This window comes from Neoarius graeffei, chromosome 4 (genome assembly GCF_027579695.1).
Source record: "Neoarius graeffei isolate fNeoGra1 chromosome 4, fNeoGra1.pri, whole genome shotgun sequence".
Taxonomy (NCBI): domain Eukaryota; kingdom Metazoa; phylum Chordata; class Actinopteri; order Siluriformes; family Ariidae; genus Neoarius; species Neoarius graeffei.
The window spans coordinates 79,157,093-79,180,785 of record NC_083572.1 but is presented as its reverse complement, the minus strand read 5'-3'; the positions used below and the strand labels follow the sequence as shown (position 1 = coordinate 79,180,785).

General features: G+C 42.9%; 1 protein-coding gene across 2 annotated transcripts in view; it reads left to right on the top strand.

Moving 5' to 3' along the window:
- Positions 1–940: 940 nt before the first annotated feature.
- Positions 941–23,693, top strand: part of LOC132885280 (alanine--glyoxylate aminotransferase-like) — a 41,542-nt gene continuing 18,789 nt past the window's right edge. For both annotated transcript variants that reach the window (XM_060919773.1, XM_060919772.1), the window contains exons 1-6: positions 941–1,364; positions 2,701–2,852; positions 20,791–20,905; positions 21,415–21,561; positions 22,938–22,983; positions 23,466–23,559. In XM_060919773.1, the coding sequence (XP_060775756.1) occupies positions 1,218–1,364; positions 2,701–2,852; positions 20,791–20,905; positions 21,415–21,561; positions 22,938–22,983; positions 23,466–23,559 (701 nt within the window). In that variant the 5' untranslated portion in view covers positions 941–1,217. The remainder of the gene's footprint in view (positions 1,365–2,700; positions 2,853–20,790; positions 20,906–21,414; positions 21,562–22,937; positions 22,984–23,465; positions 23,560–23,693) is intronic.

Genomic DNA, 23,693 nt, shown 5'->3' with positions numbered 1-23,693 from the left:
TGTAGAAGGATAAAGCGGCTACAGATAATGAGATGAGATGAGATTTTTGAGTTGGATATGAAAAGGTGTGTCCATGTCAGGATGCTTTTTTTTCAGTGTTGGTGGGTGTGTGAGTGTTTAACCCTGGATGTTTTGGCCCTTGGCTTGCCATGCTTGACATAATTTGGCCCTTGGGGAAAACTAATTTAGGAACCCTGCTCTAGAATTTATGTAGAGATTACACTTTTTCCTTCATTATGATGTTTGATTTTGAACATCATGATGAAGCTTTTTACCTGTATCTGTATGATTTTATACATTGTGCTGCAGCCACATGATTGGCTGATTAGATAACTGCATGAATGTGAAGGTGTACAGGTGTTCTTGATAAAGTGGATGGTGAATGTATGTTTAGCTCTAAATATCTCTGCATGTGTTATTCTTTTTTGCTCATTTTCATGGAGTTTACAGTGGCATGGTTGAAAACCCTTGAAAGGGTTTCATAATTATGCAATAAGCAGGTCACCAAACCTTGACTGTTGGTGCACTGACCCCAGTTCACTGACAGAGTATAAAGTACAAATCCATAATTTGAGTCAACATTTTATTGTAAAGCACAGTTCATTTGGATTTTTTTAACGACTAACTTCATAGAGGGTAATATGTCATGTTTCTGATTGGCTGGTAATTGTGAAATACGTCGCTGTCTGCACAAGTTTTCACATTCATTTTATGCACTATTATGGGCTTTTTCCACTACCCTTTTTCAGCTCACTTCAGCCCAACACGGCTCGCGTTTTGACTACCTCAGAGCAGCACGACTGAGCTCACTTCAGCCTTCACTTCCTCAATCAACCGCTCTTCATGCTGCTCCATCTTCGCTCGTGTTTTTAAAAATGTGAAAACAAAACAAACCGGGAAAGTAGGGAAGCGGAAGTGTGTGTACAGCGGATGTAGAGTGGACCAATCAGAGCCCTCTTGTCTGTGGCGCTGTCTGCGAGGCTTCTGCGGTGGTCACAATTTTTGGGAGGTGCGCGCAGAGGGTCTGCGAAGGTGGGGGGGCTACGCAGACACTGTCTGCGAGGACTGGGTTGTCAGCATAAATTGGCTTTCAGCCCAACTCAGCCGCGTTGGTAGTGGAAAAGCCCCATTAGTTACGGTGTCTGTGGTGCACCTGAAATTCTGCACCACACTAGATTTAAGATCTGAATAGTCTATACAGCGACAGAAGCACTGAAATGGACGCAGGATCCACTGTGAGTGCTGTGAGGAGCTTAAAGGTTGTGACTGGGGATGAGGTTCGACCTGCACTCATCACGATAAAGGAAGGGAAGATTCACAACATATTGCCTGATCCAGATGCTAATGTACTTGCAGCTGGAGAGGTGAGCTGAGATTGTGTAAGAAAACTGACGCCCTGTGGTAGACAAGTGGTACTACAGGTGCCTGACAAAATGTGCATTTAAAATTTATTTTTATAGCTATTCATTTTGCAGATAGCCAGCAACAAATGTAAATCCTAATCTTCTTTTCAGGAGCTAAAATGACTCATGTATATTTTTTATATCAAAAGTAGAACAAAGATGAGTTGTTTTTTTCTAAATGTGTTTGGCCCAACTTCTGTATTAAACAAACATTTTAACAAGTGTATGGAACCAAAGAAGGTTAAGTGAAATTTTGAGATGCAGTTTTTCATAGGTTCAGTGCTGATTGGTCAGAGGGTGTTCAATAATTAATTTTCTGTAATAGCAGCAGATTGTATATTAACGTGCTTGTTCTAATACATAAATTTTTCCTATAACAACTAATACAGGGACTTGCATGCTAAATGCTTCATGTGAACAGACTTACAATGCGCAATTGTTGATGTGGTGAAATATTTCTGTGAGATGTTTATTTGGCATTTTTGGAAGGGGTCTACAGTGCTAATGTGTAAAAGTCAAATGTAATGTATAACTAAATTTTCTGCCACAGGATGTCTTCAGGACAGAGGCTTTGTGGTTTCTTTGTAACCTGAAAAGCAGCATTTGTTTTGTCTTATTAACTTGATTGAATGACTGTTTATGACTGTCATAATACAATGCAATGTATTATGATAACAGGAACTAACTTACTTTGCATAAATTCCCCAATATGAAATTTAACTATAAATGGATAAAAGGTGCTGTCTGACATGTCATTCTATAATAAAATGTTGTTTTTTGGCAAATTGTTTGTCATATTAAAGTAATAAAACACTTTGGAATATGCTGTTAGTGGAAAATAATTCACTTCAGGGTGATAACAGTAAATCAACTTCACACCACCCTGATTTTTTATTTTACACAATGACAGCACATCCTGTCATGTTTTATTCCTCACCAAATGAAATCTGTCTAGCACAAAAACAAATATAAATTTTGAACCGGCAGTTGATAAATTATAATAAATGCCAAAACCTAAAAAGATTATCGCTGTAATGTCAAAGTTTGTTTTGGGCCTCTTGTAAAGCCACGCCATTAACATTTGTTAGACAAATTCATGTTGCTATAGCATTCTGTTATTGCTGAAAATCCATAAAATGGTGATTTCAGCTCCTGTCTCATATCCTCCATTTTTTATTTACTCTGTCTGTGCACATCTAGAATCAGAGAGAAGTCCAAGGAAATCCTTTATATTCCATTTTTAGATAACGGATACCTTTCCTTCTCTGGTTAAATGTGTAATATGTTCTGTGTGTAGGTGCTAGATGTGGGCAACAATGTGGTGATGCCAGGTTTACTGGATTGTCACGTTCATGTTAATGAACCGGGCCGCACCACTTGGGAGGGCTTCTGGACAGCAACACAAGCAGCAGCAGCAGGAGGGGTGACTACTATTGTAGACATGCCGCTGTAAGAACACACACAAATACATATGAATTCGCATAGAAATGAATGTGTCTAGCCCTTCAACACAGGTCATAAGAATATTACTACACACACACACACACACACACACACACACACACACACTAAAAGTGCCACTATTATTGACACCCCTGGAAATTATAGTGAACACAATGTACAACCCCGATTCCAAAAAAGTTGGGACAAAGTACAAATTGTAAATAAAAATGGAATGCAATGATGTGGAAGTTTCAAAATTCCATATTTTATTCAGAATAGAACATAGATGACATATCAAATGTTTAAACTGAGAAAATGTATCATTTAAAGAGAAAAATTAGGTGATTTTAAATTTCATGACAACAACACATCTCAAAAAAGTTGGGACAAGGCCATGTTTCCCACTGTGAGACATCCCCTTTTCTCTTTACAACAGTCTGTAAACGTCTGGGGACTGAGGAGACAAGTTGCTCAAGTTTAGGGATAGGAATGTTAACCCATTCTTGTCTAATGTAGGATTCTAGTTGCTCAACTGTCTTAGGTCTTTTTTGTCGTATCTTCCGTTTTATGATGCGCCAAATGTTTTCTATGGCTGAAAGATCTGGACTGCAGGCTGGCCAGTTCAGTACCCGGACCCTTCTTCTACGCAGCCATGATGCTGTAATTGATGCAGTATGTGGTTTGGCATTGTCATGTTGGAAAATGCAAGGTCTTCCCTGAAAGAGACGTCGTCTGGATGGGAGCATATGTTGCTCTAGAACCTGGATATACCTTTCAGCATTGATGGTGTCTTTCCACATGTGTAAGCTGCCCATGCCACACGCACTAATGCAACCCCATACCATCAGAGATGCAGGCTTCTGAACTGAGCGCTGATAAGAACTTGGGTCGTCCTTCTCCTCTTTAGTCCGAATGACACGGCATCCCTGATTTCCATAAAGAACTTCAAATTTTGATTCGTCTGACCACAGAACAGTTTTCCACTTTGCCACAGTCCATTTTAAATGAGCCTTGGCCCAGAGAAGACGTCTGCGCTTCTGGATCATGTTTAGATACGGCTTCTTCTTTGAACTATAGAGTTTTAGCTGGCAACGGCGGATGTGTTCACAGATAATGTTCTCTGGAAATATTCCTGAGCCCATTTTGTGATTTCCAATACAGAAGCATGCCTGTATGTGATGCGGTGCCGTCTAAGGGCCCGAAGATCACGGGCACCCAGTATGGTTTTCCGGCCTTGACCCTTACGCACAGAGATTCTTCCAGATTCTCTGAATCTTTTGATGATATTATGCACTGTAGATGATGATATGTTCAAACTCTTTGCAATTTTACACTGTCGAACTCCTTTCTGATATTGCTCCACTATTTGTCGGTGCAGAATTAGGGGGATCGATGATCCTCTTCCCATCTTTACTTCTGAGAGCCGCTGCCACTCCAAGATGCTCTTTTTATACCCAGTCATGTTAATGACCTATTGCCAATTGACCTAATGAGTTGCAATTTGGTCCTCCAGCTGTTCCTTTTTTGTACCTTTAACTTTTCCAGCCTCTTATTGCCCCTGTCCCAACTTTTTTGAGATGTGTTGCTGTCATGAAATTTCAAATGAGCCAATATTTGGCATGAAATTTCAAAATGTCTCACTTTCGACATTTGATATGTTGTCTATGTTCTATTGTGAATACAATATCAGTTTTTGAGATTTGTAAATTATTGCATTCCGTTTTTATTTACAATTTGTACTTTGTCCCAACTTTTTTGGAATCGGGGTTGTAACTGAAGAATGTTTTCCATTTAAATTGCACATGTTTGAGTTGACTGGACTATGTAGGAACTTTCAAGCTGTAATCCATGACTTCCTGATTAACTGAGGTACAAATATGAGGTGACACAGAGGCCAAATTCCCTTAATCATTCATCAACATAGGAAAGATAAGAGAACACACAAACCAAATGAGGGAGAAGTGTGTTGACCTCAGTGTTGGGAGTAACGCATTACAAAAGTAACGAATTACTGTAATGCATTGCTTTTTGCGGTAACGCGGTAATGAAAGGCATTACAGAAAAAATTTGGTAATATTTTACTCGGTGGCGGCACGGTGGTGTAGTGGTTAGCGCTGTCGCCTCACAGCAAGAAGGTCCTGGGTTCGAGCCCTGGGGCCGGCGAGGGCCTTTCTGTGTGGAGTTTGCATGTTCTCCCCGTGTCCGCGTGGGTTTCCTCCGGGTGCTCCGGTTTCCCCCACAGTCCAAAGACATGCAGGTTAGGTTAACTGGTGACTCTAAATTGACCGTAGGTGTGAATGTGAGTGTGAATGGTTGTCTGTGTCTATGTGTCAGCCCTGTGATGACCTGGCGACTTGTCCAGGGTGTACCCCGCCTTTCGCCCGTAGTCAGCTGGGATGGGCTCCAGCTTGCCTGTGACCCTGTAGAAGGATAAAGCGGCTAGAGATAATGAGATGAGATGAGGTTTTACTCGGTACAAATGTCAGTAACGCGCTTTACAATGCATTTTTAACCTGGAATGAAGTGGTGGGGTTTTTTTTCCTTCATACAAATTCGCCAAAATCACCTCAAAATCAGCAGAGGTGAAACGTCCGTGCAAAATGTTTCACTCCCTTTTCCTTTAGGCTAGTCAGGCAGAAGAGAGATGAGTGAACCTGCAGCTGATCTAACATCGGATAGCACATTCTCCAGATGGGCATACTCCCATTACTTTAAGTTTGTGAAAAATAAGGATGTGAAGAACATCATAGTCAAATGCACTTTGTGTGCTAAACCTAAAGAACTGTCCACTTCCCGAAATAGCAGGAGTAATTTAAAGGTGCCCTTCCACCAAAAAACGTTTAATACTGGCTCTTTTTGAAATACCATAGTTCACTCCGAGTTGCATATGAATGCTGCATGTGAAAATGTAATTCTACTCCCATTCCCTGTATTAGCTTATGAAAGAAAATAGTTGGAAAAATGAGCGAATCTGAAAAAGCCATACGAATTTACATCACTTTGAAAATTAGTATCCATGGCCTCGCCCACCTTGGCTTGCAACCACCCATGGGAAGAAAGTTCGGATTTAAACGCGAGGAGAGATAGCAGAGCCCATCTCGTCAGTAGCTAACGAAGAGGACCTAACAGCAAGTTGAAAACATGTCTGAACAAGTTCGTGCCTGTGTTATTTGTGGCAGTCACACATCAACGTTGCATTTCTTGCCCAAGATAGAAGAGCTGAAGAAGAAATGGTTGGAATTTATCTTTGGAACGCCACCAGTGAAGTATAATGCAACGTTAGTACTGTGTGCTGATCATTTCAACCACAGTGACTTTTCAAACTTCGGTGCCTTCAGTAGTGGTTTTGCTTCGAGGTTGTTTTTAATACTTGGATCTGTACCATCAAGACGATCGACCACCAGCTCACAAGCTGTAAGTAAAACATGAACTTTTTGTTCGAAGGTTTTTGTTACAAAATAGCATGTTCATATTTTCCATGTTAGTATGCATGACATGGTCACAAGCTAGGCAGGGATGAGAGTTTTCTGCTTTTCGGCGGATTTCCGCTTTTTCTGAGTAAAAAACGACCTTTTTATATTATGCCAAAGCCGTTGAGAATTTTTTTTTTTAGTAATTTCGGGGGGTTGGGGTATGTTCCTTCATGCTGTTCAAACTTTATTAATTCCAACGATGTTTACACATTATTCGTAAGTCGCCATCTTTAGTCTCATTTAAATCTCGTTGAATGTGATGTAAAATTCATGTTATCTACATTGTTATTGGTCAAAACATTGATGTTGAGACCATAATAGCCAATCAAAACAGTTTCTACAAAGACACCCACATCCGCTTGTTCTGACCAACTGGAGGTAGCGTCACAGTGCTGTTAGCCAATCAGAGGTAACACGTTTACTGATTGCTGTTAGCCAATCAAGTCAAGTCAAGTTTATTTGTATAGCGCTTTTAACAATAAACATTGTCGCAAAGCAGCTTTACAGAACTTGAACGACTTAAAACATGAGCTAATTTTATCCCTAATCTATCCCCAATGAGCAAGCCTGTGGCGACGGTGGCAAGGAAAAACTCTCTCAAACGACATGAGGAAGAAACCTCGAGAGGAACCAGACTCAAAAGGGAACCCATCCTCATTTGGGCAACAACAGACAGCATGACTATAATATTAACAGTTTTAACATGAAGACAGTTTCGTTGATGTAACTCTTCACTGATGGAAACTTGAGTGCAAAACTGTTCATGACAACTGCATTTCTAAAGTTAGCAAGTCAACTGTAGTCCTCAGCCATAAAAGCATTACTGTAAGAGTCCAGAGCGTCCTCCAGGTGTGACTTTCAATTGTCCTCATGGGGCCGTCCTCCACAGGAGCGATGCGATGAGACTCCAACCAGACACAGGGCACTAGGATGGATCAAGCAGGTCTGAGGAGCAGAAGAGGTCAGCATCTCGATCCCAGGACCGACATGTAACTCAGAGGGACAGATTTGGAGGGGGGAAGAGGGAAAGAAAACACAGGTTGTTAGGTATGCCCAATGTCACCTGAATAAGTGTAGGCAACAGGTGTCAATGTCTAAAAATAACAAGTATTAAGTCTGTGTGGAAGGCTCGCAGAGATGAGAGTCCTGACATCAGGCATAATACACAACAATGGCATGTTAATATGGTTAAAAAATATCATGACCTGCTCTGGCTGGATTGGGTGATGGGAGCACACTCCTCAGCAATGAGACAGTTGGAATTATAGATCAGAGTGAGTGCAGGCAGATGCAGATGGGACCCTTAGGGCTGGCCAAGACAATTCAGTTACATTTCACCGGGTCTGGGACATGCGACAGAATGTCAGATGGCTGATTCCCTGCAGGCTACGAGAGCCAGTCGAGGTCTCCACCTTCTCCACCAAAAGATTTCCTGTTGAGTCCATGTAACTCACAGGGACAGATTTTGGGGGGGGGGGAAGAGAGAGAGGGAGAGAAAACACAGGTTGTTAGGTATGCCCAATGTCACCTGAATAAGTAGGAACAGTATACATATTGCACTGAGTACAAGCAGGGACTCCGGCAATTAACTATGACAGCATAACTAAAAGGGGAGAGCCAGAAGGTAACACAGGCATGAGGGAGCCCCAGGACATAAAGCAGCCAGCCACTACACCATCAACAAACTCGAGTGAGCAAGCGAGTGGGGACTGACAGCATCCATACATCCCAGTTTACCAAAACACTCTATGTCTGGAGACCCTCCAGATCTACTCCTTTATCTCATAAACACCATTAACAAAAGGCTTGACTAAACAGATATGTTTTCAGCCTAAACTTAAACACTGAGATTGTGTCTGATTCCCGAACATTACTTGGAAGGCTGTTCCATAACTGTGGGGCTTTGTAAGAAAAGGCTCTGCCCCCTGATGTAGCCTTCACTATACGAGGTACCCGCAGATAGCCTGCACCTTTTGATCTAAGTAGGCGTGGTGGGTCACAGAGGAGCAGAAGTTCACTCAGGTACTGTGGTGCGAGACCATTTAGTGCTTTAAAGTTCAATAGTAGTATTTTATAATCAATATGAAATTTGATTGGGAGCCATTGCAGTGTGGATAAGACAGGCGTGATGTGGTCATATTTTCTACTCTTGCTGCTGCATTTTGAACTAACTGGAGTTTGTTTATGCACTTATTGGAACATCCAGACAGTAAGGCATTACAATAATCCAACCTGGAGGTAATGAAAGCATGAACTAGTTTTTCTGCATCATGTAGTGACATTAAATTTCTTATCTTAGCAATATTTCTGAGATGAAAGAAAGCTATCCGGGTGATGTTATCAATGTGACTTTCGAATGAAAGACTGGGGTCAATAATCACTCCGAGGTCTTTTACTGCTGCACGTGAAGAAACAGAAAGGCCATCCAGAGTTACTGTGTAATCAGAAAACTTACTTCTAGCTGTATGTGGTCCTAGTAGAAGTACTTCAGTCTTGTCAGAGTTAAACAGAAGGAAATTAATAAGCATCCAGTGTCTAATGTCCTTAACACATTCCTCAATTCTATTAAGCTGGTGTTTCTCATCAGGTTTTGCAGAAACATACAACTGTGTGTCATCAGCATAACAGTGGAAACTAATACAATGTTTATGAATAATATCACCCAGAGGTAACCTATATAAAGAAAAAAGCAGTGGACCCAAGACAGAACCTTGTGGAACACCAAACTTTACCTCAGTATGTCTAGAAATATCGCCATTTATATCAACATACTGATAACGATCAGTTAAATAAGAGCTGAGCCAGGAGAGGGCCGTTTCCTTAACTCCCACAACATTTTCTACACTCAAAAAAATGTTCTATTGGATTTAATTAAAAAAGTTATGTCAAGTGGTTCCACGAAACTGTGTTGCATAGCTTCTAAGATACTGTATTCTTTAATTTGAGCTCAATGAAATGCAGTAAATCATACACGAGTGAGTTGAGTATATTCAAAGTAACTTGGTTAGTTCATCTGTATTAAATACTCTTATGTTGAATCAAATTAACGCAGTTCGATTCAATCAATTAACCTTTCACAGATAAGTAAAACACAGTCAAGCTAATTTACTTTAAAGTAGCACAGTTGCGTGGAACCACACTTGACATAACTGTTGCAATTCGGATGGGTGGGTGGAGCACAGAAGGACGGCAGACCAGAACTGAGTTCCCAAAAACTCTTTATTTTGCACTTTTCAGTGTAATATTCACTCTCCCAGCCACACACGCGCGCACACACAAGTCGTCTGGTTGGGGAGAGAGCTCTCTTCCTCTTCTCTCTCTCCTTATATAGGGCACGGTCACTGGGGAAGACACACAAACACACGTTAACTGACATCAGGTGCAGTGATTCTGCCACTTACCTTCCCCGACTCCGCCCTCCGGTCATAGATCGATGCTTGACCATGCCCCCGCTGCCACATACCCCCACCGCCCGACTCAGGTTGGGCGGCCGTCTGGCCTGCAGCCGACTCCCCCCCCCCCCCCCCCCCCCTTGACGGGAGAGGAAGTCTGCCACGACCATCTGCACCCCCGGCCTGTGGATCACCTTGAAGTTAAAGGGCTGGAGTGCCAGATGCCAATGGGTGATCCCTGCATTGGCATCCTTCATGCAGTGGAGCCACTGGAGGGGTGCGTGGTCCGAACAGAGGGTGAAAGGGTGTCCCAGCAGGTAGTAGTGGAGGGTGAGGACTGCCCACTTGATGGCTAGGCACTCTTTCTTGATGGTGCTGTAGCGCCCTTCACACACCGACAGCTTTCTGCTGATATACAGCACTGGACGGTCCTCCCTCTCCACCTCCTGGGACAAAACAGCCCCCAGCCCTCTGTCCAACGCATCCGTCTGCAACATAAAGGGGAGAGAAAAGTCAGGGGAGTGTAACAGTGGCCTCCCACACAGTGCAGCCTTCACCTCCGAGAAAGCCCGCTGGCATTGCTCCGTCCACTGGACCGGATCTAGTGCCCCCTTTTTAGTGAGATCAGTCAGCAGGCTGGTGACATCTGAATAATTAGGTATAAACCTACGATAGTAGCCAGCCAGCCCCAGGAACTGTCTCACCCCCTTTTTGGTCTTGGGCCTTGGGCAGGCCACAATCACTGCTGTCTTGTTAATTTGGGGACGCACCTGCCCATTGCCCAAGTGGAAGCCCAGATACTGTACTTCCACCTGCCCAATCGCACACTTCTTCGGGTTGGCCGTGAGACCCGCTTGCCTCAGCGACCTAAGGACAGCCCTTAGGTGTTCTAAATGCCGCGGTCAGTCATTACTATAGATTATGATATCATCTAAGTATGCAGTCGCATGGGTGGCTTGGGGGCGGAGGACCCTGTCCATAAGCCACTGGAACGTAGCGGGCGCCCCAAACAGCCCAAAAGGAAGTGTAACAAATTGGTGTAAGCCAAACGGTGTGGAAAAGGCCGTTTTTTTCTCGGGATAATGGAGTCAAGGGGATCTGCCAATAACCCTTTGTCAAATCCAGTGTCGAGTAAAAGCGAGCCGTGCCTAGTCAATCCAGCAACTCGTCAATATGAGGCATTGGGTATGCATTGAATTTAGACACCGCTTTGACTTTTCTGTAGTCTACACAGAACCGGACCGACCCGTCAGCCTTGGGAACCAAGACCACTGGGCTGCTCCAGTCACTGTGGGACTCCTGGACAATGCCCATTTCGAGCATGGCCTCGAGTTCTTCCTGAACCACTTTTTTCTTGTGTTCGGGTAGCCTGTAAGGGCGGCTGCACACTACCACCCCCGGGGGCGTCTCAATGTGGTGTTCTATGAGGCCGGTGCGACCGGGCAGGGGCGAGAACATGTCTGAAAATTCGGTCTGCAACTGGGCAACCTCCGTGAGTTGGGTCGGGGAGAGGTGGTCTCCACAGGGGACCGGAGAGGTACGCAATGTCAATGTTCCCTTTTGCCAGCTCCGCCTTCTCCAGAACCACCGACACCAACACCATGGGGACCTCCTCGTTCCAGAGTTTGAGCAGATTGAGGTGGTAAATCTGTAGCGCCCCACCCCTGTCCGTTTGCCTCACCTCATAGTCGACGTCCCCGACTCGCCGTGTGACCTCAAAGGGTCCTTGCCACTTGGTGATCAATTTGGAGCTCGATGTGGGCAACAGTATGAGTACTTTATCTCCCGGTGCGAACTCCCTAAGACGCGTACCCCTGTTGTACAGGCGGGTTTGCCGTTCTTGGGCCTGCCGCAAATTCTCCTGGGTTAGGTGTGTGAGTGTGTGGAGTTTTGCGCGCAGGTCAATAACGTATTGAATTTCATTTTTGCTCGGGGAAGATCCCTCCTCCCAATTTTCTCGCAGTACATCTAGGATGCTGTGTGGCTTACGCCCATATAATAATTCGAATGGGGAGAACCCCGTGGAGGCTTGTGGGACCTCTCGCACTGCAAATAACAGGAGTTTGAGCCATTTATCTCAATTGCGTGCGTCCTTGCAAACAAACTTTTTAATTATATTCTTGAGTGTGCGATTGAACCGTTCGACTAAACCATCCATTTGTGGGTGATAAACGCTGGTGTAGATCTGCTTAATTCCCAATAATCCATACAGTTCGCTCAGTGTACATGACATAAATGAGGTGTCTTGATCAGTCAGAATCTCTTTGGGGATTCCGACTCGGGAGATGATGCGGAAGAGTGCCTCCTCAATACTGCGTGCTGAGATATTGCAAAGAGGCACTGCTTCCGGGTATCGCGTTGCATAGTCCACCAGAACTAAAATAAAGCAATACCCTCATGTTGACCGATCTAATGGCCCAATGAGATTCATCCCAATTCTTTCAAACGGGGTCTCGATTAATGGCAGAGGGCGCAAAGGCGCTTTTGGAATGGCCGCTGGATTTACTAACTGGCATTCGCGGCACGCCGTACACCACCTGCGGACATCGCCGCGAACCCCTGGCCAATAGAACCGGGCCATTATTTGGGCTAGTGTCTTATCCTGCCCCAAGTGTCCAGCCATGGGATTAAAGTGAGCCGCCTGGAATACCAATTCAATACCAATACCAATCAAAAGCTGTGTAAACAGCTCCTTAGTCTGAGTGTCCTGTGTCACTCAGTATAATCTATCTCTCATAATGGAGAAATAGGGGAAGGACGGGGTGGCGTTTGGCTGGAGTGTTTGACCATCGATTACTCTCACTTGGTCAAACGCATGCCGCAGAGTCTCGTCTTGCGACTGCTCTAACGGGAAATTCACGAGGGATTCCCCGAGAGAAGGAGGAGGAGGAGCCTGCGGCTCCTCGCTCTGACACGGAGATGACGTAGATGGCTCTGTGACAGCTGCTCCCGCCAATGCCACACCGGGACCTCCCCCTGCTGAACTACGGCAGGCCCCACTCTTCACTAAATGCCTCATTAACTCCCGAAATCCCGGCCAATCGGTCCCCAAAATTATCGAGTGGGTAAGGCGAGGCTTAACTGCCGCCTTTACACTAAATTTTTCCCCTCGAAAAAGAATGTGGACCGACACTAAAGGGTAGTTGTGAACATCCCCATGCACACACAACACCTTCACCAATTGTGCTCCCCCCAATGCCTCGTCTTGCACCAGGCTTTGGTGGATTGAGGTCTGATTACAGCCAGAGTCCACCAACGCCTGATATGTATCCCCTTGGACACTCACTGGTATGCGATACACTCCGGCCCGATCGAGGGCGGCTCCTGGCGCGTCAGGGATCCGGACCACTGCGCCCACCTCCATTGCCAAGCACTGCTGCTGGAGGTGCCTCGGCTCCCCTCAGCGCTAGCAAACCAGCCCGGGCTTTCTCTCTGCACCGGCACTCTGGGGCTCACTCACCTGAGGGGGGGGGAGAGACAGATACAGAAGCAGGAAACGGGAGGGCACCGCAGGTGCGGCGGGCCGGCTGGGGTGGAGTCGGCCCCCGCCTCCGCGGTGGGGGAACGGTGTGAGGACGAGACACAGAAGGGGAGAGAGAGAGAGGAGAGGGGAGAAGAGGAGATCTGCTGTCCTGCTGTCGGGACAGCCGCCAAATGGTCCTCCGCCAGCTCGATGGCCTGATCCAGTGATGCCGGGCTATGGCACTGGACCCACTCCACGGTCCCTTCGGGTAGTCAGGCGATGAACTGTTCCAGTACCACCAGATCGACGATTCCCGCGGCGTCGCGGTTGTCAGCCCTCAGCCACCGCCAGCAGGCATCCCAGAGTTGCTGGCCAAACGCGAACGGCCGGCCGATTTCCTCCAGGCGCAGAGTGCGGAAGCGCTGTCGATGTTGTTCGGGGGTGTGCCCCACATGCTGGAGGACGGCCCGGTGGAGGTCTGCATAGACCAGCCAGCTGTCAGCGGGGAGCTGTAGCGCGGCCAGCTGTGCCTCGCCCGTTAGCAGGGGGAGGAGGCGCACCGTGCGCTGTTCCACCGGCCAGCCTGAGGCCTCTGCTGCCTGCTCAAAGAGCATGAGGAAGGTCTTGGGGTCATCGTGCGGGCCCATCTTCGTTAGGGTGAGGTGGGGAGGGCCCGCAGCGGTGGAGGTGGTGGACCCCGCCGATGCGAGGAGGTGCTGGAACGCCTGACGATCTTCCTGCTGCGCCAGCACCAGGACCTCGAACCTTTGCTCCTGCTCCTTCCGGAGGGCAACTAGCGCCTGGTGCTGACTCTGCTGGGCCGTGGCGAGGGCGTGGACCAGGTCCACGAAGGGGGAGGACTCCATGGGGCTGTTTTTCTCTGTGCTCCGGTCCTGGGTTTCGGCACCACTGTTGCAATTCGGATGGGTGGGTAGAGCACAGAAGGATGGCAGGCCAGAACCGAGTTCCCAAAAACTCTTTATTTTGCAATTTTCAGTGTAATATTCACTCTCCCAGCCACACACATGCGCGCACACACAAGTCGTCTGGTTGGAGAGAGAGCTCTCTTCCTCTGCTCTGTCTCTCCTTATATAGGGCGCAGTCACTGGGGAAGACACACAAACACACGTTAACTGACATCAGGTGCAGTGATTCTGCCACTTACCTTCCCCGACTCCGCCCTCCGGTCACAGACCAACGCTTGACCACGCCCCTGCTGCGACAATAACATTATGTAAATTAACACAAAACAGTATTCTTGTGTAAATCCAAGTAAATAAGCTGTAGAAGGAAACACTATTTTCAAAATAAACCTGCATTTATTCAGCCATGTATATTGATTTCAACAATTTCAGTTAAACTGAATATTTAGTTTCTTTACACACAACAGTTCAGAAATACACAATTTTCAGTTCCATGAACCTACAGTTGACCATCGTAACCGTAAATGATCTGCTAAGGTCATATAGGAACTGTCCTCAGGCAAAATGGCGGAACATCATTGCGCAGCAAATTTCTCTGAAGGAACTCAAGGAGGTACGGCATCAACAGAAGGACAAACGTTGTTAACGCTGAATGTAATATGCGTTTTATTTAGAAAGGTTGTATTGATTTAATGACATGTTATTGAGTTAATATCAAGAAGTCTTAATCATAATTGAAATAAAGCAACTGACTTAATTACACCTTAAAAAGCGACTTTGTTTGGTTAATCCAACAAAAGAGGATTCTATAACACCAGCAACAGAGTGAGTTCATTTTTTTCAGTGTAGTCTATCCAAAAGAATGGAATGATCAATGGTATCAAATGCTGCACTAAGGTCAAGTAACACAAGTAGCGAGACACAGCCCTGATCAGACGCCAACAGTAGGTCGTTTGCTACTTTAACCAAAGCTGTCTCTGTGCTATGATGAGGTCTAAATCCTGACTGATGCATTTCATGGATGTTATTCTTATGTAAATATGAGCATAACTGCTGTGCCACAGCTTTTTCAAGGATCTTGGAGATAAAGGGGAGGTTTGATATTGGCCTATAATTGGACAGCTGACAGGGATCAAGATCAGGTTTTTTAATCAGGGGTTTGATAACTGCTAGTTTAAAGGATTTGGGTACATAGCCAATCGTGAGAGAAGAATTTATTATTTTTAGAAGCGGTTCAATTACTTCAGGTATTATCTGTTTGAATAGACGTGTAGGTAAGGGATCTAGTACGCAAGTTGAGGCTTTTGATGCCGAGATTAATGAAAGTAATTCAGTTTCTTTAAGGGGAGTAAAACATTCTAATAGATGATCTGATACAGTTATATGGTTAACTACAAGGTCACTTACATTGTCTGACCTTAAATTAGTAGTTAGAATTTTTTGTCGGATATTCTCAATTTTGTCATATTAAAAAAAATTAATGAAATCATTGCTATTACATACTACAGGTGTGCACGTGTCTATAGTGGACTTATTCCTGGTTAATTTTGCTCCAGTATTAAATAGGAATCTAGGATTATTTTTGTTATCTTCTATTAGGGAGGAGAGATATGTTGATCTCGCAGCACTAAGAGCTTTTTTTTATACTTCAGGAAGCTCTCCTTCCACGCTAATTTGAACACTACCAATTTTGTTTGACACCATTTATGTTCCAATTTTCGAGTGGTCTGTTTTAATGGGCGAGTGTCATCATTATACCAGGGTGCTAATTTTTTGTCTCTGACCATTTTCCTTTTAAGAGGAGCTACATTATCTAAAGTATGGTGGAATGTTGACTCTAAGCATTCAGTTGCCTGATCAAGTTCTGCGGGGGCTGACAGTGACCCAATCAAAGTTGATAACTCTGGGAGATCATTTATAAAGCTCTGTGCAGTAGTTGACGTGAATGTGCGTTTAATACAGTAGCGTGGTGAGATGCATATATTATTACTCAGACATAGTTTGAATGAGATGAGATAATGATCTGAGATAACTTCAGACTGTGGAAGTATGACTATAGACCCTTTTCACGTGACGTCACGACAAACGCGGCCGCCATTTTGGACATGTACTACCAGTAGTTTACCACAGCCAACACTGAGGAACGGCAGCAAAGAAAGTTTTTACTTTCAGCAAGACTTCCATCATGCCACTATATTGTTGTGCACCTGGATGTAGTAACCATCAACAAACAAGGCAAGGTTTATCATTTTATCGGATCCCGACGGAGAAGATGGATAGCGGCCATTAACAGGAAAGATTGGCAGCCCTCGGCATACCAACGCTTGTGTAGTGACCACTTTGTTGGAGGTAAGACGAATAAAATTAGCCAGAAAAGGCATTACATTGCTGTTAACATTCTGTGGCGGCGAGTGTGTAACCAAGTAGGTTAAAATAACCCATTGTAACCTCTTTGTTCTTCCGTAGTAGCTATTGTTGACTAGCTAATGTCAACAAGTAGCTGGTATGTTACTGTAGCAATGTTTACGTTCAGTCATTTGGATGACTGTTAAAACCTTTCAGTCTCAAGTTTTTCCCTTTACTGTATTTACTAGTTTACTGTAATTATGATCCGGCAGCTATTTACACCGGATCCAGTATAAATAGCTGCCGGAGCCAACGTCCGAGGTTCCGGAGCGCGCTCCAGCTTGCTCCCCCTCAAATTAAGCAGCGCGCTCCGGCTTGCTCCCGGAGTGCTCCGGCCGAGGTTCCCCTCAAATTAAGCAGCGCGCGCCAGCTTGCTCCCGGAGTGCTCCGGCCGAGGTTCCCCTCAAATTAAGCAGCGCACTCCGGCTTGCTCCTGGAGCAAGCCGGAGCGCACTGCTTAATTTGAGGGGGAGCAAGCCAGAGCACGCTCCGTAACCTCGGCCGGAGCACTCCTGGAGCAAGCCGGAGCGCGATCCGGAACCTCGGACGTTGGCGTGTATGTGTATGGCGATGGGTTTTTAACGACATAGGTATACAGATCATGTGGGCTGAAGTCAGGTAAAGACGAGGGCTTCGTGTACTTCTGTACGTCAGTGAACAATCCTGGTGGAAGCAGGTAAACGTCGTTCTCTAAGCCTGCTAACCTCAATTTTTGCAAATACCTCTCCCTCTGCTCGCCCTGTAAATGCCCTACGTCGCTGGATAGTGAAGGTGTTTTCTGCATCTCGCTCCTTTTTCTTTTATCTTTTTCGTTTGTCGCCTTCCTCGCATTCAAACTGATTCGAGCCGAAGTCCACTACATGTCCAAAATGGCGGTCGCGTTTACGAAGGTCACGTGACTGAAAAGGGTCTATATTGTCTACGTTTAACCTGAATGTTAGTATTAGATCAAGGGTGTGACCACCATTATGGGTCGGTCCTATGACATTCTGATTAATCCCTACTGAATCTAAAATGGACACAAACGCTGTTTTTAAAGGGTCTTCTGGGTTATCGAAGTGAATATTTAAAATCTCCGACAACTAAAGCTTTATCTAAGGAAATAACCAGATCTGTGATAAAATCTGCAAAATCAGAGGTAACACGTTTACATGCCATGAATATTAATGAGTAAGAGCTGAAATCCTGTCGTTCTCCCGCCACCCACTCCTCCACCAAACTAGAACAGCCTGAAACAGGAGAACCACAGCATTTTTTTTCACCAAAACCGGCTCACAGTGCATTCATTCATACTTGAGACCACCGCACAATTAATGAAAAAACGATGCAATGAGACCTTTAACTAAACATTTACAGAGGTCCCATAGTAACATGAGGTTAGCAAGGAAGCAAGCGGAGGATGAGAGTGGCGATAAAATCACAAAGCAGCCAAAATTAACGTTCTGCCACTCTGAGATGCTACTTCAGCCTCAAGAGGTTAGGAGACTTGTGGCAGAGTATGTAGTTGAAGATATGCTGACAGTTTGTTTACATTTTTGTCCTGTATAACTGAGTTTTTTCTTGTTTTGTTTTGGTTTTTTTTTTTCTGTTTTCTGGTCGGAAGTCAGACTAAAGTGATTGAGCTGCCTTTCTTTCGAGGGTTAATAGGCCTAAGCACTTCAGTATCATTAAAAGCACTTTGATTTTGTTATTTCTAATTCCATTTTTCAAAATGTGACTGGGTAGCCTCATATAGCTAATAGTCATTGTCTAGCCGTGATTTAAAAGGCTTGTGGTTTTTTTTTTTTTTTCAGGCCAGTTTTATTGTAGGCTACGATTTGCCATAATATGTTCATTTTTGTTAAATTTCTGAAATGGAGTCATATCCCTTAGGGCTAATCTTTTTTTTTTTATGAAGCATAAACTATGCTTAATGCTGTAAACTTGAAAACAATAAAGGCATAGAAATGTTAATTTTGTATCCTGTCATATCTTTAGACATTACAATACAGTTCAATTAATGTTAATATGAATAGGCCTAAAGTTACAGTATTTCTATCACAATTTGCCAGACTTTGACCTTTTGTCTGTTCTTGCGATGATTGTTCCTTGTATTGTGCCATGAGCCATCACTGTGGCTATTATATTCTACTGTTTTTAACCATAAGCCTAGCTCAGTCAGATACCACATCACCTTCCACTGGATGTGTGATGAGCTAATTGAGCGTCTTGAGCTACATTTACATTGCCAAATCCATATTTCCAGTTATTTTGGTGAGAGTAACTTAATGCAGTAGTAGTGTAATGCCTTACATTTTAAATACAATAATATTGTAATGTAACGAATTACTTTAAAATGACAGTAACAAGTAATAAATAACGCAAAACAGTTTTGAAGTAACTTGCCCAACACTGGTTGACCTTCATAAGTCAGGGAATGGTTATAAAAATAGCTACTCTCCTGAAAATGTCCATTTCTACTGTTAGGGCAAAAAAAAAAAGTAGACACCAACTGGAACTGTTATAAACTTGCCTGGAAGAGGACTCAAGTTTATTTTTCCCCCACCTACAGTAAGGAGGCTGGTAAGAGAGGCAAAAAAAAATCCCCATGGATCACTATTGGTGAATTACAAGAAAAAGTAAAATCTTGGGGTTTCCAAGTCTCCAAAACTATCATCAGATGCCATCTCCATGCCAACAGGTTATTTGGAAGGTATGTCAGGAAAAAAAAAGCCTTTTCTGTTCGTTAACCACAAATGTTATAGCCTGAAGTTTGCAAAACACTACAGCTTTGACTGGAACCGTGTTCTATGGTCTGATGTAACAAAAACGGAGCTTTTTGCCAATAAACACTCAAGATGGGTTTGGTGTAAAAAGAAGGATGGCTATAATGAAAATAACCTGATCCCAACTGTAAAATATGGTGGAAGTTCTATGATGTTTTGGGGCTATTTTTCCTTCTAAGGCCCTGGAAGCCTTGTTAGGGTACATGGCATCATGGACTCCATGAAATACCAGGGCATTTTAAATCAAAATCTGGCAGCTTCTGCCAGGAAACTACAACTGGGTCATCATTGGATCTTCCAGCAGGACAATGATCCGAAGCTTGTGTCCAAATCAAGACAAAAATGGTGACCTGACCACAGAATCAAGCTTCTGCCATGGCCATCTCAGTCCCCTGACCTGAACCCCATTGAAAATCTGTGGTGTGAGCTGAAGAGGAGAGAGCACAAGACCGGGCCAGGGACCCTGGATGATCTGGAGAGATTGTGTAAAGAGATTCTGTAATTTATTAAGGTCCACAAATGTTCTTTCAACTATGTTACCAACAAAACTCCCCCCTGGCTGCAACTCAAAAATGGTTTGTCCCAACACCATGTGATGTCATTATGTGATGTAATTTTTTCTGTGGCAGACATGTTTTACTTACTGTAGAGTGTCCTCTAATTTTTTCAATATTTTATCGATAATACCACATTGTCAACCAGTATATCAAGTGACCCTCAACTATTTTGCATACATTGTTGTGGTTTATAAAATTTAATGACTTTTAATAACTTTAGGGCACACATTCCCTTTCTCCCACATTAACACGTTTGTTTTGTATTTTTTTAAATCCACGTGGTTTAAATAGATAACCAACTGAGAAATAGCAGAGATACAGGGCTCGTCAAGATGCTGATCCTGCAAGAAGGGTAACATACAGTATTTGGAGAAGCAGAGAGAGGCATGGCATAAATTGTGACTTTCATTGTCAACTATGTTACACCTCATTTTTCATATTTAAAATAACTAAACTGGTGCTTCTGATATCCTTTAAAGTGTGCTACATCTACGCAGGTTGGCTCTTTGCATGACATTAAAACTATCAGAATGGCATGTATCGTAGTTTTATAATTAAAAAAAAAAATTCATGTCCTTAAGGACAGTGCTGAAAATATCGTATGTATATCTGAAAAAAAATCAGTTCTTAAAATTATTTTAAAACATCATTGTGAATATGGAAGAATAGGTTCAGGAGCACTTAAAATTGTATTTTACTTGAAGTGCAAGATTTAGTCAAATGACTGTCATGACATCCAGTTTGTCCATAACATAGTTGACAAACTGAGAAGTGAAAACATCCTTTCCCTAAAAAAAAGAAAAAAATTGTTAATGTTTAAGCTTCACAGCTAAAGGATATGGGCACTTAAGGAATATACTAACATGAACCACTGATTGTTGTATTGATAATGCTTTTGTACTTCTTTGTTGATGTGAAATGTACTCCAATTTATAAAAATAACTGAAATGCTCTTGGCTCATTAGTAACAGCATACCACCAACCACAAGCCTTGTGAACTTCCGTGAAAAGTTACAAGCTGCTACTGGACAGTGTTTCGTGGACGTGGCATTCTGGGGAGGCATTGTCCCTGGCAACCAGGTACGATCCGATCCTTTACATATTACACAGTTATTTACTCTTGTTTTGAGCAATATTAAAACTGATTACTTTTTTGCAACATGGAACTTTTGCATTTGTCTCACTTTTTCTAATGAATATGAAATATCATTGATATAAATTTATTTTACACAGATTATGAACAAGTCATTCTAACCTTAGAGTAACTGAGTGAAATAAAATTTGTTTAAAAAAAGTTGGCCTGTGTAACTGTGTCTAATAATATCACTACTTAAAAATATATTTGTATTGCTATTTTGCCATTTGGTGTATTTAAAAATGCATTCAATTTTTTCTACATTTTAAAATACATTTTATAGTGGTAGCAGTATAAAATCAAAAATAATGGTTTGGATCTATTGCTAAGTAACCAAACAGGAGGTTAACAAGATATCCATTCATATCTGACTTTATTTAATTAGGGCCTGAAACTGAGCTAAATTAGCACCTCTGTTCCTTCTGTGTCTCTCTCTATCTTTCTGTACCTTCAGCTTGAGCTGAGGCCCATGGTCCAGGCGGGAGTGGTGGGGTTTAAGTGCTTTCTCATCCATAGTGGAGTTGATGAATTTCCTCACGTAAGTGAGAAGGACCTGCATGCTGCAATGAAAGAACTCCAGGGCACACAAAGTGTTTTACTGGTGAGTCACCGTCTGATTGTTCTTGTGGTTTGTAAGGCTTCTTTCTCAGATTTCTGCACTTATTAATTGTCCTAAATTTATGGAGCAACAAAATATGAAAACATGGTGAATATTATTAAATGAATGATTCATAATGAGAGCTCTGTGCTCATTAGATAGATAGATAGATAGATAGATAGATAGATAGATAGATAGATAGATAGATAGATAGATAGATAGATAGATAGATTCATTCATTCATTCATTATCAATCCCAGAGGGGAATTCAAGGTATCCAGTAACATTTCCGCATTGCACAAGATCAATACAAAAACTAAATAGCATTATACTGTACGTATAAAAAACAAAAAACAAAATACCAAAAGAAATAAAACATTACCAATTAGAGCAAGTAATAAAATATACAGCTCTCAGTGTGGAAGGTAGTGAGGTAGTGCAGTTGGCAATAACCAGTCACAGTGCAAATAAGAGTGTAATGAGCAGTGCAAATACTTTGTGGACAGTTACATACATGTGCGGTGTGTTTAGTGGTATATGGTAGATAAAAAGCATAGTATATTACATGATAGGCATAGTTAAAGTATATATCAGTACATATAGTATATGTAATAGTGTGATAGTATACGATATATAATAAGTTAGTATATAAATATTAAGTTTATATATATATATATATATATATATATATATATATATATATATATATATATATATAATCTGTACATAACAGTATATAATAATAAAGTATATAATAAGGTAAAGTACAACATACCAGCTTATCTACAAATATTTGTATATACCCATCTATGCATATAATGTACATCTATGTAAGCAGCAGAGAAGTGTAATGGACATGAAAAGAGCAGTGTAACTAGTCCTGAGTACAGCAGAGTCACAGAGTCTTATTTTTGCTGAGCCGGGAGGAGTTGAACAGTCTAATGGCCTGAGGGACAAAAGACTTCCTGAACCTGTCCGTGGTGCAGGGCGGGGACAACAGTCTGCCACTGAACGAGTTCCTCTGCCTGATGATGTTGCCGTGCAGAGTGTGATGAATGTTGTCCATGATTAAGAGCAGTTTGCTCAGGGCCCTTCGCTCTGCCACTGATGTAAGGGACTCCAGCTCAGTTCCCAGCACAGAGCCAGCTTTCCTCACCAGCCTGTCGAGCCGTCCAGTGTCTCTCTTCTTAATATTATTAATATTATTAATTGTCTTAATTTAAGAAGCAACAACAGAATGAAGACACATTATGAATATAATTATTATTTAATGAATTTTTATTTTTTATATAATTTGAATGCCTTATTAAAGATAGTGTAATTATTCATTTTTTAAACACCATTTTTGTTGCAATGATGCTCTTCTCTGGTGTATTTAGTTTCACGCAGAGCTGGAGGTCCATTCATCTCTGATCAAGGATGAGGGTAAGAAAGATATTATATTACTCAGTATGAGTGTCATAATGGCGGATCGGTGGTGTAGTGGTTAGCACTGTCTCCTCACAGCAAGAAGGTCCGGGTTCGAGCCCCGTGGCCGATGAGGGCCTTTCTGTGCGGAGTTTGCATGTTCTCCTCATGTCCGCGTGGGTTTCCCCCACAGTCTAAAGACATGCAGGTTAGGTTAACTGGTGACTCTAAATTGACTGTAGATGTGAATGGTTGTCTGTGTCTATGTGTCAGCCCTGTGATGACCTGGCAACTTGTCCAGGGTGTACCCCGCCTTTCACCCGTAGTCAGTTGGGATAGGCTCCAGCTTGCCTGCGACCCTGTAGAACAGGATAAAGCGGCTAGAGATAATGAGATGAGTGTCATAATAAACTACTACACTTTGACTCATGTGCATCACCAATAAAAATAAATTTGTTTATTAATTTGATTTATCAGAAAATACATTCTTTCTTGCTCAGATCCATGTGAGTACTCAACATTTCTGAGGTCCAGACCTGATGTCATGGAGCTGGAGGCCATTCGGACTGTTACACAACTCTGCCTGCAGTACCAGTCAGTTCAACCAACATTTAGTCCATTAATCTAATAATCATCTATGAATTGTTTTATATTTAAACCATAAATAAATCAAATATTATTTTATCAGTATTCTATAATTATAATGCAATTAATTAGTCTTACAATAT